Raw genomic sequence first — 13,109 nt, 5'->3', positions numbered from 1 at the left:
GGAAGATGGCAGGACCCCCAAGGACACATTGTATAGCGAGCTCGTCATTGGCATCAGACCCACCAACTGTCCATGTCTCCGCTTTAAAGATGTCTGCAAACACGACATGAAGTCCTGTGACATTGATCACAAGTCGTAGGAGTCAGTTGCCAGTGATCGCCAGAACTGGTGGGCAGCCATAAAGGCGGCGCTAAAGTGTGGCAAGTCGAAGAGACTTAGCAGTTGGCAGGAAAAAAGACAGAAGCGCAAGGGGAGAGCCAACTGTGTAACAGCCCCGACAACCAATTTTATCTGCAGCGCCTGTGGAAGAGTCTGTCACTCTAGAATTGGCCTTCATAGCCACTCCAGGCGCTGCTTCACAAACCACTGACCACCTCTAGGCGCTTAGCCATTATCTCTCAAGACAAGGAGGCCAAAGAAAGAAAGAAATTATCGGCTCTAGTAATTTCCTGACAACAGATATCAGGCTAACCGATGGATAATTCCCTGGTTTCCCTTTATTACCTTTCTCAAATAGTGGAGTGATATGCACTATTTTCCAATCTAAAGGGATGTTCCTAAATTGAAAGAACTTTGGAAGATTTTAGTTACAGCATCTGCAGTGTTCTCAGCTATTTATTATTAAAAATCCTTGATGGAAGCCATCTGGTCCCGGAAATTTGTCACTCTTTAGTGCCATTAATTTCTACATTACTGTAGAAATTATACATTATCTTGCTTATATTAATTGTTAAGTCCCTGTCCCTGATTCAGTATTAGTTTCCTTGGGATGTCTGGCGTGCTGACCTCTTCCTGTACTGTAACGATGGATGCAAAGTAATTATTCAACATGTCCGCCATTTGTTTATTTTCATTGACTACATCAACATTATCAGTTTTCAAGGGGCCTACATTGTTTCTTACCACCCTCTTATTTTCTCACATAATTGCAAAAGCTTTTGTGTTGATTTTGATATCCCTTGCAAGTTTCTGTTTATACTCCTTTTTTGTAGCTTTTACTATCTACTTTGTCACCCTTTGCTGCTCTTTGTATCTTTTCTATTTGCCAGGAATGTTTTTTTGCATGCATTTTCTGTAGTTTTATGTTGTCACTTCCTGTTTAGTTGCCAATGGCTTTCTTTTTTGCTAAGTAGAATTCATTTCCCTTTAGAGGTAGAAACTGGTTCTATATCACACTAAACTCTTTTATGAATCCCTCACACTGATCTTCTGTCATTTTACTCAATAACAGATTTTCCCAGTCTACTGTGGATAGTTTCAGTCTCATAGGATTACATAGGATATACGGCACAGAACCACGTTCTGTGACACAATTTGGGTTGGCAGTTTCCATATTGCAAGCATGTACAAGCCACCAAGTGCCAGCTGGGAACAGCAAGTTCTACCAATACTGCCTCAGCCACCTATGTGGGAGACTTCAACAGCCACTATACTGACTGGGATTACTCAGTACCAGACAGAGATGGTGAGCAGCTCCGAGAGTGGGCCTCCAGAAACAACCTCACCCTGATACATGATCCCAAGCCATGGAGAATGTTCCCTTCAGCCAGATGGGGTTGGAAATACTCACCTGACCTGTGCTGGGTCAGTTCCCTTGATGGTCACCCTCAACCATCACAGTGCCTAGTCCTGGACGACTTCCCACATAGTCAACACAGGCCATCGCTTATTTACATTGGCCTTTGCCTTCCGGTCATCAACAGTCAAGGAAGATGCGATGGAACTTCCATCGAGCACATTGGTAAAAATACAGCAAGACCTTGGACTGCGTCATAGTAACTATACCTATCTATCATACACCTCTGCAAGAATTCTATAAGTGCTTTTGTGGTGCCATTCACAAAGCTGCTTGCACAGCCATCCCTCGTGGCTACCGACCCATCTACGTCCCATGCTTTGATACAGAGAGCACAGCACTCCTAAAGGAATATGAATTATCTGGTGACCAGCTCATCGAGTCTCTCAATGCTGCACGCTGTGCCAGATGGGAGGAAACGACAGCACGGCTCAATTTCACTCATTCCAGTTGAAGTGCTGGAGCCTGATTCGCCGCCTTGGAGCAGCCCAAATATCACCTGTACTAAATCGCCCATCAGTCACCTCGAATCAAGTTGCTGGTCATCTGTGAGGATGCGGTTGGAAAAGAAAACAAAATGCATCATCTATGGTGAACTGAAAAAAATGGCAGCAACATGCAGAACATGGCAGTCCTCAGCCCTTTCAGATCACAGAACTGGAGAAAGCATTAAAGGGCCTGAATTGTGGCAACGCAGCGGGATATGACAACATTGCACCAGAATTCTTGAAACAACTTGGCCCCCGTGCTCGTACCTGGCTGACTCAGATTTACACAAGAATCATCAGCTCAATCTCGCTCCCAAAGGTGTGGAGCACGGCAAAAACCATTGCCATTCCAAAACCCAGGAAGGACCTCACACTGGTGGTTAGCTATCGACCGATTTCACTACTTTCTGTGTGCTTTAAGATCTTTGAACATCTTATCCTGCAACACATATCTCCGGAAGTCGAGACCATCCTTAATGTCATTGAGAGTCATAGAGTCGTAGAGAGATACAGCACCAAAACAGGCCCTTCAGCCCACCGAGTCCGTGCCGATCATCAACCACCCATTTATACTAATCCTACATTAATTCCATTTTTCCTCTCACATTCCCACCTTCCCTCAATTCTCCTACCACCTACCTACACTAGGGGCAATTTTTACAATGGCCAATTTACCTATCAACCTGCAAGTCTTTGGCATGTGGGAGGAAACTGGAGCACCCAGAGGAAACCCACACGGTCACAGGGAGAATTTGCAAACTCCGCACAGGCAGTACCCAGAACTGAACCCGGGTTGCTGGGGCGCAGCACGTGTTATCAAGTTCTGGCACTCACCACATACATTGAAAATGGCTTCCAAAAGAACCTGAAGACAAGCATAGTGCTACTGAACCTCACAGCTGTCTATGATACAGTGTGGCACATTGGCATGCTCCTAAAGCTATGTAATCCTGGGTCAACCAGAGTCGGAGTCGGGACAGTTGTTGAAATACTCCTTCGCAACAGACAATTTAGAGTCCTTGTTGGACAAGGGAGAAGTGTATGGAGAAAACCAGCCAACGGACTACCACAGGGCTCAGTGCTAACCCCAACGCCGTTCAACATGTGTCCAAATGACCTGTCAACAACCACGTCTCGCGCAAGTTCACCTATGCTAATGACATCTGTTGTGCCACCCAAGCTCCATCTTTCTGCACCCTGGACCAAATCCTTAACAAAGATGTTCATTTTCCGTTACTAGATCCAATAGCGAATCTTCCCTAGTTGGGTTTTGTTGCTTTTTCTTTTAAATGTATTAGGTTTGAAAGGAGTCCTGTAAACATGGTAGGAACTCCATTCTCTATCCCCTTTACCTACCTTGAACCCCGTTGAAGTCAGCTTTACCTAAATCTAGATTTGTAACTGCTTCACCTTTCTCCCTTTTGACCACCACATCGAACTCGATCATATTATGATCACTATTTGATAAATGTTCACATGCCATTAGGCTGTTAACTAAATCTGGCTCTTTACTCATTACTAAATCTAAAATGAACTGCCCCTTGTGGGGTCTAATATTTTGGGAGATATCTACTCTTCTCATTCTGGCCTCTTGATCATTCCCAATTCTATTCACTTCAGCTGCTGAAGTCTTAAGCTCTGGAATTTGCTCCCTAAACCTCTCTGCCTCTCTACCTTTCTTTCTTCCTTTAAGACATTCCTTAAAACCTACCTCTTTGACCAAGCTTTTGGTCATCGACCCTAATATCTCCTTAAGTGACTCGGTGTCAGATTTTGCTTTGTAATGCCCCTGTGAAGCGTCTTGTGACATTTTATTACATTAAAATGCTATTAAATAAAAGTTGTTGTTGTATCATGATATGGCCTAGGTGCTTGGAGCCCACTTGTAAACTGACCACACCTGACACTGCTCAATTTAGTGAAGGTCAGTAATTCAATCTTACAGAAAAAGAACTGCAAGCAAAACTTTTTCAACTTAAACTCAACTACAATATTGGCACTAAATCACGTATTTTCTTTTACCTATGACACTACTACATATTGCTATCCCTCTAAGTTTTTAAACTTTATTGCAAAAAAAGATAAGGTAAATGTCTACAATAAAAGCTAACTACTGCAGATGCTGGAAATCTGAAATAAAAACAAGAAATGCTGGAACCACTCAGCAGGTCTGGCAGCATCTGTGGAAAAAGAAGCAGAGTTAACGTTTCGGGTCAGTGACCCTTCTTCGGAACTGACAAATATCAAAAATGTCACAGGTTATAAGCAAGTGAGGTGGGGGTGGGACAAGAGATAACAAAGGAGAAGGTGTAGATTGGACAAGGCCACATAGTGACCAAAAGGTCATGGAGCAAAGGCAAACAATATGTTAATGTTGTGTTGAAAGACTAAGCATTAGTACAGAATAGGTGTTAACGGACTGAATATTGAACAGCAGCAAGTGCAAACATGAAAAAAAGCAGTGGGTAAGCAAACGGAACAAACTAAGATGAAATGAAATAAATGCAAAAAAAAGGGTGTAAAAAATGAAAAAAAGAAGAAAAAAGAAAAAACAACTGAAAATGGAAGTAAAATGGGGGGCTGTCATGCTCTGAACTTATTGAACTCAATGTTCAGTCCAGGAGGCTGTAGTGTGCCTAATCGGTAGATGAGATGCTGTTCCTCGAGCTTGCGTTGATGTTCACTGGAACACTGCAGCAATCCCAGGACAGAGATGTGAGCATGAGAGCAGGGGGGAGTGTTGAAATGGCAAGCAACCGGAAGATCAGGGTCCTGCTTGCGGACCGAGCGGAGGTGTTCTGCAAAACAGTCACCCAGTCTATGCTTGGTCTCCCCAATGTAGAGGAGACCACATTGTGAGCAGCGAATACAGTATACTACATTGAAAGAAGTACAAGTAAATCGCTGCTTCACCTGAAAGGAGTGTTTGGGGCCTGGGGTACTGAGCAGAGAGGAGGTAAATGGGCAGGTATTACACTTCCTGCGATTGCAGGGGAAGGTGCCATGGGATGGGACGAGGTGGTGGGGGTAATGGAGGAGTGGACCAGGGTGTCGCGGAGGGAACGATCCCTTCGGAATGCTGTCAGAGGAAGGGAGGGGAAGATGCGTTTGGTAGTGGCATCATGCTTTGGAGGTGGCGGAAATGGTGGAGGATGATCCTTTGGATATGGAGGCTGATGAGGTGGAAAGTGAGGACAAGGGGAACCCTGTCATGGTTCTGGGAGGGAGGGAAAGGGTTGAGGGCAGAGGTACGGGAAATGGGCTGGACACGGTTGAGGGCCCTGTCAACAACAGTGGGGGGGAATCCTCGGTTGAGGAAAAAGGAGGTCATACCAGAAGCACCGTCATGGAAGGTCGCATCATCAGAGCAGATGCGTCGAAGATGGAGAAACTGGGAGAATGGAATGGAGTCCTTACAGGAGGTAGGGTGCGAAGAAGTGTAGTCGAGGTAGCTGTGGGAGTCGGTGGGCTTATAATGGATATTAGTAGACAATCTATCCCCAGAGATGGAGACAGAGAAGTCGAGGAAGGGAAGGGAAGTGTCAGAGATGGACCATGTAAAGGTGAGAGAAGGGTGGAAATTGGAAGCAAAGTTGATAAAGTTTTCCAGTTCTGGGCGGGAGCAGGAAACGGCACCGATACAATCATCAATGTACCGGAAAAAGAGTTGGTGGAGGGGGCCTGAGTAGGACTGGAACAAAGAACAAAGAAGGTAATTGTATAGTTGTGCTTGAGTTTGTGAAGTAGACTTATGAGGGCATATGTGCAGCTTCAAGGTGTAAGATTTAGAACCTTACTTATAATTTGTTGATGTAGTGATGTTACACTGATTAAGGCAAATACTTAACAAATCCAAGGCAGTCGATATCTTAGTCTGGGTGGCCTATACTCTCCACTGGCTCTAGTGGCGCAGACAGCCCGTGACTCCCATTCTCTTGTCTCTGCCTTTGTCATCTTCAAATCTTTGCGCCAAACCTCTCCAGGTCTGTTCCTTCATTCTTCGTAGCTGGTGGCTCCTCCTGTGCACTGATTGGTTGATTCATACATATTGCTACTTTGATTGGTCCTGCCATTTTCTTTGTCAGTGCTTCCGTTTCTCCATTAATCATGATAACATGCGCAAAACAATGTGTTCTTGGCACACAAACAGTCCTTTATAACCTTGAGGTCCATTAGTTCATGCATTCCTGGTGAAACCCATCCTACGTTTCTCTTACATTTTGATCACAACTTTTAACATAGTTTTCGATATCTGTTCTTTTCTTTCCCTTTATCTGTTCATGTTATTAGTCCATGTCACAATGTGATTCCGGTTGACTCAAACTGTACAGGCAGCACTTTTTCAGTAAGGAACACATCTAAAATTAACTCTTCATTCACCAAAAGTTTATACAAAACATATATATATGTACATAAAACTCATAAGCAGAAAAGATATAAAAAATCCATATTTCCTACAAAGGGCTGCTGTCCAACAGGCTGTAATCTAGCATCACCGCTTCTCTTAGTTTTGTAAAGCCCATATAACTTCCAGATGATGATGTGTTTGTGGTAATCATCAGTGTTTTATTTTATTGGTGTTTCTAATTGTATTGGAATAAGGATAGCACAAAGCAGTCAGAGGAGGGTGGGCCAAGGGCGTTTAGGAATATTGTATTGGTCCTGTCCCAGTTATTAATTTTTTGCAATATTTCTTCTGATGTTGTGAATGAATTTTCCTTTTTAAATTATGCTCTGTCCTGGGATGCCACTATCCTATCCTTATACCTTTTTTTATTTGATTTTTTTTGTAGTAAGTAATTTCACAGGTGAAAATCTATATTGAGTTCCATTAATTCTTTGGATGAGTAATCGTGTAACAGATGGTCCCTCATGTTGAACACTGAAGCAGTGACAGAAGGCTACTTGTACATTTTTGAACAACAGCTGTTTCCCTATTCCCTTCAAAATGCCAATGCATTATCCCTGCCTAAAGCTAGCTTCTAAAGTAAAACTTCCTTTCAGCACTTCAGTTTCATTCTTATAAGGAAATGTGATGTCACCTGTGTGATTACAATCAAATGGTCATATGACTTATGGAAAAATTATTTCCTGTACATTGTCATTTTTTTGCCAGTTCATTTAGAGTTGCACTGAAAAGAGCTTTTAAACTATTTTATTGCTTTGCAAAATTCCCTTTGTTGCTTTCACCCTCCCTCATCCTGAAGCTGGTTCATGTTTCACAGGGGCTAGCCACTTGCCTAATTGGCATTCTTCATACAGGACACTAAACTGTGAATGTCACCAAGCTTCATGGCTGGACTGATCCTGTTCTCGTCCAGTTGTCACACGCATGTAATTCTAGCAGAAGTCGGTGGAGAGTGATCAGGAGTAGGAACTTTGGCTGACTTTTATTTTTGGAGATACTTGGACTGATTTGTTTGGATCCTTTTGCTCATGAAAAATGAAGCTTCACTGCCTGGCTGTAGATTCTGTGACTTTCCTTTCCCAAACCATAGTGGTGTATCTCTTAATATCAAATCCTGTCTTGACTCCTGCCTGCTTTTCTTGCATGTTAACCTCACTTGAGCATCTCGCCCCATTTCATCTTTCTTTTCACTAAGAATCATGCCATTCCAAACCCCATGCCAATTTCCTCAAGATCTCTTCCCTCAGCCTCTACCTCTGTGTGATAAGCCATCCTCAATGACTTCAATCTGTCCCTAAGCTCCCTTATCCCACTCTGCTGTGACTGCTTTGTCCTATTCTTATTCATTTTCACCCTAGACATAAATTCTCCCGCCTGCACTAATGGCTGCTGCCTCGCATTTCGTGTAATTATTGACCATTCATTGCAAGTATCAGGCAGGGCAAAGCTGTTATAAACAGGCCTAATGATTGGAATGATTTTCAAGGGCAAGTTGGAGACATTGGAGCCAGAAAAACAGAGTGCTTTTATATTGGTATCAGTGGACTGTAATGCAGCCAGTTCCCTAAATGTGAGTCTGATGCAGCACACAGTAATCTGAGTGTATACATGCTGGATGCAAAATAAACTGCTGTTACCTATGGCTAATCCTGCTTGAAAGGTGGATAACTAAGTTGCAAAGGAAGAAAAGTGATTCTAAATGGAGTAGGTGGCATTGTCGGCTGATGTGTTCCCATATTTCCAGTTCCCATATTTCCAGTTCCCAGTGCTGCCATCATATACAACCAGTGCTTAAATTAACAGAACTCATCAGCCGCTCTGAGGTTTTTTTTAAACAAATTCATGTCCTAATAGCAGCAAACATCCAGCTTTTATGTTCCTATCCGAATGCTTAAGTCTGTCACACAAAATTGATGCTCTAACCTGCAATCTTGTTCAATGGGTGTACACATGAGATAATTAATGTGACTGATGACTGTAGGAAATGTAATGTTTCATCCTCCTTCCGCATAGAATTCATTATTGTTGCTTATCCTGAGTCAGCTGTAACACGGTGAACACTTCAGAGCACTTTTAACAGTCTATTAGAGCAATTGAAAAACATCAGCCCTCCTGCTGGCACTTCCTGCTGTAGCTTACTTGCGAGGAGAAAATGTGACTGAGATTCTACAGTCAGTGAACCCTGCTGACTTGACTGTGGGTCGCCATACTTCAAAGACATTCTGTACACTGCCAGACTAGACCTGAATTGTTTCCATTCTGTTTCCAGACAGATTTAAGAGCTCAGTTTGAATCCAGCATAGACCTGCAATAAAATACTTAGTTAGGGAAAGTAATGACATGACAACCCTCCACCTCCTCCCCACCCTTGAGGAATATCATAATTAAGATGCTATTGTCCTTCTGGAGACAGCTTGGTGAAGCTCTTTTCGTAAAGTGATGGAGCTGATTCATTTATAGTTTGCTTATTAAACTCTGGGAGAATGGTGTTCCAAGCGGAGGCCTACGCCCTCCCAATGTTGCTCCCCACTTTCTACTGTTCCTATGTGCCCCCTGGCTTCTCTATCGAAAAACCAGTAGAGAGAGATATGTGCTGTCAGTGGTTCTGGCCTCTGCTCTCTGGATTCTACCTGCTTTTATAGCATTGAGTCGGGTGGACAGTGGGAGTGAATGCAATCAATGTAAAAGTGCCTTCAGACAAGCTTCACTATGATGAGGCATCCAAAAGAGAATGAATTATTGTTGCAGCATACAGCTGGTTACATGGTTTAATTAATTTATGTTCCTTCACAAGATGATTTGTCATTGCCAACAATATGTTCAGCGTATGCATTTGTGCAATAAACACGCTATTGATTAAAAACAAGAAATGCTGGAAATACTCAGCAGGTCTGGCAGCATCTGTGGAGGGAGAAGCAGAGTTAACGTTTCAGGTCAGTGACCCTTCTTCAGAGTTAACTATTGATTACTATTGATTACTATTGATTAACAGTTATCTGAAGCCTCATTTTTACTTTCAGCTCCACAAAGATCTCATTTGGGTGTGGATGACGCAAGCAGAATATACACCTTGGTGGTTTATAATGAGGTCTGTGCAGGATGTATTAAATTGCCTACCCAATGCATATGCTTACTTTTGATTTGAATTGATCACTTAGACTAGTTTTATGCAATTGTTTACTGCAGAACCTCCAAAACTGAGGGGGGGGGGGGAATGGGGGATGGTGGTGGTGTTATGATTTTTTGCATTCTCTCTCTTTCTCTCTCTCAAATCCAATCAGAGTAAATAACCTCCCATTGGGCTGACTTTTCCCATTCCATTGGAGTTGGGCTGGGAGGTGGGAGAGCTGGCAATATGGCAGCGGAAGGCTGGGTGGCCAGTTGAGCCACTTAAGTGACGAATTAATGGGCACTTCCTGCCCCAGGGCTGCGGCTGCACCACAGTCCCATGTCTCTGACTGCCAGGGTCTGCCTACCTGGTCCGGGTTGCCAAAGAAATCTCACCATCTCATAGAGGATGACTCACCATTGAGTTGCCCTCAGTCTGGATCTGCAGCCTCATTACTGGCTGCCGCTAGTGGGCCTTTGATTGGGCCAGCAGCTCTTGGAGGCAGGCCGCTGTCCTCAATTAGATGGTGGCCCTGGCGCCGCACAGTTTATTGGCCGCTGCTGGAAAAATGCCGCCCCACAGTCCCACTGCCTGCCGGAGTGGGATTGTCTCCTGCTTTAGGCCCCAGTGGCGAACATCAATGTCCCCCATAATGTTGAGCCCATTGTTTTGACTTGACCAGTTCCTGCGGTTGTGCTGCAAATTCACCTCAAATGTTAATTTTCAGCAACACCAGTATAAACAGGGTGCCATATTCTTTCCAATGTTGTTTGCTGTATTGTAGTAGTCAAACTGTTACAGTAAGAAACAGCTCCGTCTACTTCAGCTGGTTTCCTCATTACCTGGACTTTCAAAAAGCAATTGTCTACGTTTGTGTGGCAGAAATAATTTGTAGCTTGCTTGTAGCAAGCAAGTTGAAGTTGTATTTGAAGTTGCAAATACAATGCTTCCAAATCTACAGTATTTCTAATTATTGTCAATAAACTTGGAGCTGTATAAAACGCTAGTTAAGCCACAGCTGGAGTACTGTGTACAGTTCTGGGCACCACACTATAGGAAGGATGTGATTGCACTGGAGAGGGTGCAGAGGAGATTCACCAGGATGTTGCCCTGGGCTGGAGCATTTCAGCTATGAAGAGAGACTGAAAAGGTGAGGGGTGTTTTCCTTAGAGCAGGGAAGGCTGAGGGGAGATATGATTGAAGTATACAAAATTATTTGAGGCATTGATAGGTTAGGTAGGAAGAACCTTTTTCCTTTAGCGGAGGGGTGAATAACCAGGGGGCATAGATTTAAGGTAAGGTGCAGGGGGTTTAGAGGGGATTTGAGGAAAAAATGTTTCACCCAGAGGGTGGTTGGAATCTGGAATGCACTGCCTGAAGTACAGGCAGGAACCCTCACAACATTTAAGAAGTATTTAGATGACCACTTGAAATGCCATAGCATACAAGGCTATGGGCCAAGTGCTGGAAAATGGGATTAGAATAGTTAGGTACTTGATGGCTGGCACAGACACGATGGGCCGAAGGGCCTGTTTCTGTGCTTATGACTCCAAAACTTGAGGCAAACTCCAATGGCAATGTACTTAAGGATGAGAAAGGCTATATGGCCCATCTTAGTTCATGAATCCAGAACAACCTACATCCCAAATTGCTTCATTTTATAGGAGGAATTTCCTACATGCATACAGCTGTTTCTACACATCTGTTGGAGAGTCTTTGAGAATCTTGGGTCATGTTGGGAGTCATGCTCATGCACATAATTTGTTTGTATTTGTTTAGTAGGACTGATAGTAATTAAGTATCCAAAATACAGAATGGAGATGGAAAGGGAAGTAAAAAAATAAAATTAAGGTAAGATATGGCAATCGAGTGAAAGCAGTCAACTGGAGAGGTTGGAAACAATGAAACAACAGAAGCAACGAGAAGCAGAGATTGAGAAGAAAATCCAAATCAGAGCAAAAGAAAATTGGAATGACCTACAAACCAGAAAATCAGTCACGACTGCGAGTATTGCAGATATAAAGCAAAGGTTTTGATGGTGCAATGTGAGCAAATAGTGCTTTTGAGACTGTTGAATCTTGTTAGCTATAGCAAAGATAGCAAAGCCCAAAAGCTTGATCAAAGAGGTGGGTTTTACAGGTGGTCTTAAAGGAGCAGAAGGAAGTTGGAAGGTGGGTTTAAAGTGGGCATATCAGAACATGGAGCCTAAGTGTCTAAAGGCATGGTCATCAATGGTAGTTTGAAGGGAGGTTGTATGCACAAGAAGCCAGATTCAGAGGAAGGACAATTTTGCAGTAGTTCTAGAGCTGAAGGATGTTAGAGAGATAAGGAGGGGCGAGGCCATGAAAAAAATTAAATATGAGGATGAAATTTTAACCTTAAGATGTTGGTATATTGCTGCAACATAGATTAACTAGCATAAGGGTGATGGACGATCGGAACTTGCTGCAAGTTAGGATGCGGGTAACAAAGATTTTGGATGAATTCAAGTTTATGAAGGGTGGAAAGTAGGAGGCTAGCCAGGAGAACTTTTGAAATAGTTCAGTCTTAAGGTGGCACAGTGGAATGCAATTAAAGGTTGCTTAATTTTATTGCATTACAGGTTAGACATAGCCATTGCCGACTTGTTCAGGTAGTTAAAAAGATGTGATTTTTTTGGATGTCTTATTAATTTTAACTATAAATACTGAACCGTTTAAAGTTTATTTTCTATCGACTATAGTGCTAAAAGCAACTGCGGAGGTCCTAGTCTCTGGTCAAAGTGGGTCTTCCTGTCACTGGTCATAGCAAATCCTGGTAATTTTTTTTTGGGTTGGAAAGACACAGGCATTTGAGCCAATGCTGCTAGCTTAGGACTTTCAGTTAAACTTCCTCATCTGCAAGAATGCTAAAAGCACTCTTCAGTGTTTACTAAAATATCAAGATTGCCCACAGTCTGATGTATTTTCAAATTGAAAATGCATTAATTGTATTGAGAATCAGTGCCTTTGAATTGAGTTGTTTGCAATATATAAATAAAACTAATGTCTTATGTGCTGATGTACTGACATATGTTTTCATCACTACGTAATGCTAGCTCCTACTCTGCTAAACTGTAGAAAGCTCAATTTACTGACCACAAAATATTGAGTCCTTGCATTATTGTCTCTTTAAATTTCCTTAAGGTTGTCCCCAAAGTGCTGACTACAGACTGATCTGTAACTGCTTCTGTGGTAAATAGAAAGCAGCAGGACATGGGCCACTGGAATTGGCTTCAGTGCTACTGGGTTAGTGGAAGGCAAGGTCAGCTGGATAACCTGCTTTCCACTGACTGCTCCTGGAAAGCGCACGTGGATGTTAAGGGAGCCTTGGACCAGGCTGTATTGCAATAGCTTGAGCTGCTGTTATATTCTTTGGCTGTCAGCTCCTGTAGCAGCCATGTTTTACACCAGTGATAAGGAAAACCCATTTTCACTGAGTCTGCTTGGCTATTGCTAGCCGTACTTGGACTAACAAAAACATTGCTGAACAGGTAGTCGTAGCATGTTT

General features: G+C 42.9%; 1 protein-coding gene across 9 annotated transcripts in view; it reads left to right on the top strand.

The window, feature by feature from the left end:
- The window catches only part of fbxl17 (F-box and leucine-rich repeat protein 17), an 878,768-nt gene that overhangs the window by 421,831 nt on the left and 443,828 nt on the right, over positions 1–13,109 (top strand). The window contains exon 9 of one of the 9 annotated variants that reach the window (XM_068029795.1): positions 1,232–1,519. The exons of the other annotated variants lie outside the window; for them this stretch is intronic. Coding sequence (XP_067885896.1) covers positions 1,232–1,436 — 205 coding nt within the window. The 3' untranslated portion in view covers positions 1,437–1,519. Of the gene's footprint in view, positions 1–1,231; positions 1,520–13,109 lie in introns of those variants that run through there. 9 annotated transcript variants of the gene reach the window in all.

The sequence above is a fragment of the Heterodontus francisci genome, chromosome 4, assembly GCF_036365525.1.
Source record: "Heterodontus francisci isolate sHetFra1 chromosome 4, sHetFra1.hap1, whole genome shotgun sequence".
Taxonomy (NCBI): Eukaryota; Metazoa; Chordata; class Chondrichthyes; order Heterodontiformes; family Heterodontidae; genus Heterodontus; species Heterodontus francisci.
Note: the sequence above shows the minus strand (reverse complement) of the source record. Positions and strands in the feature narration are given on the sequence as shown.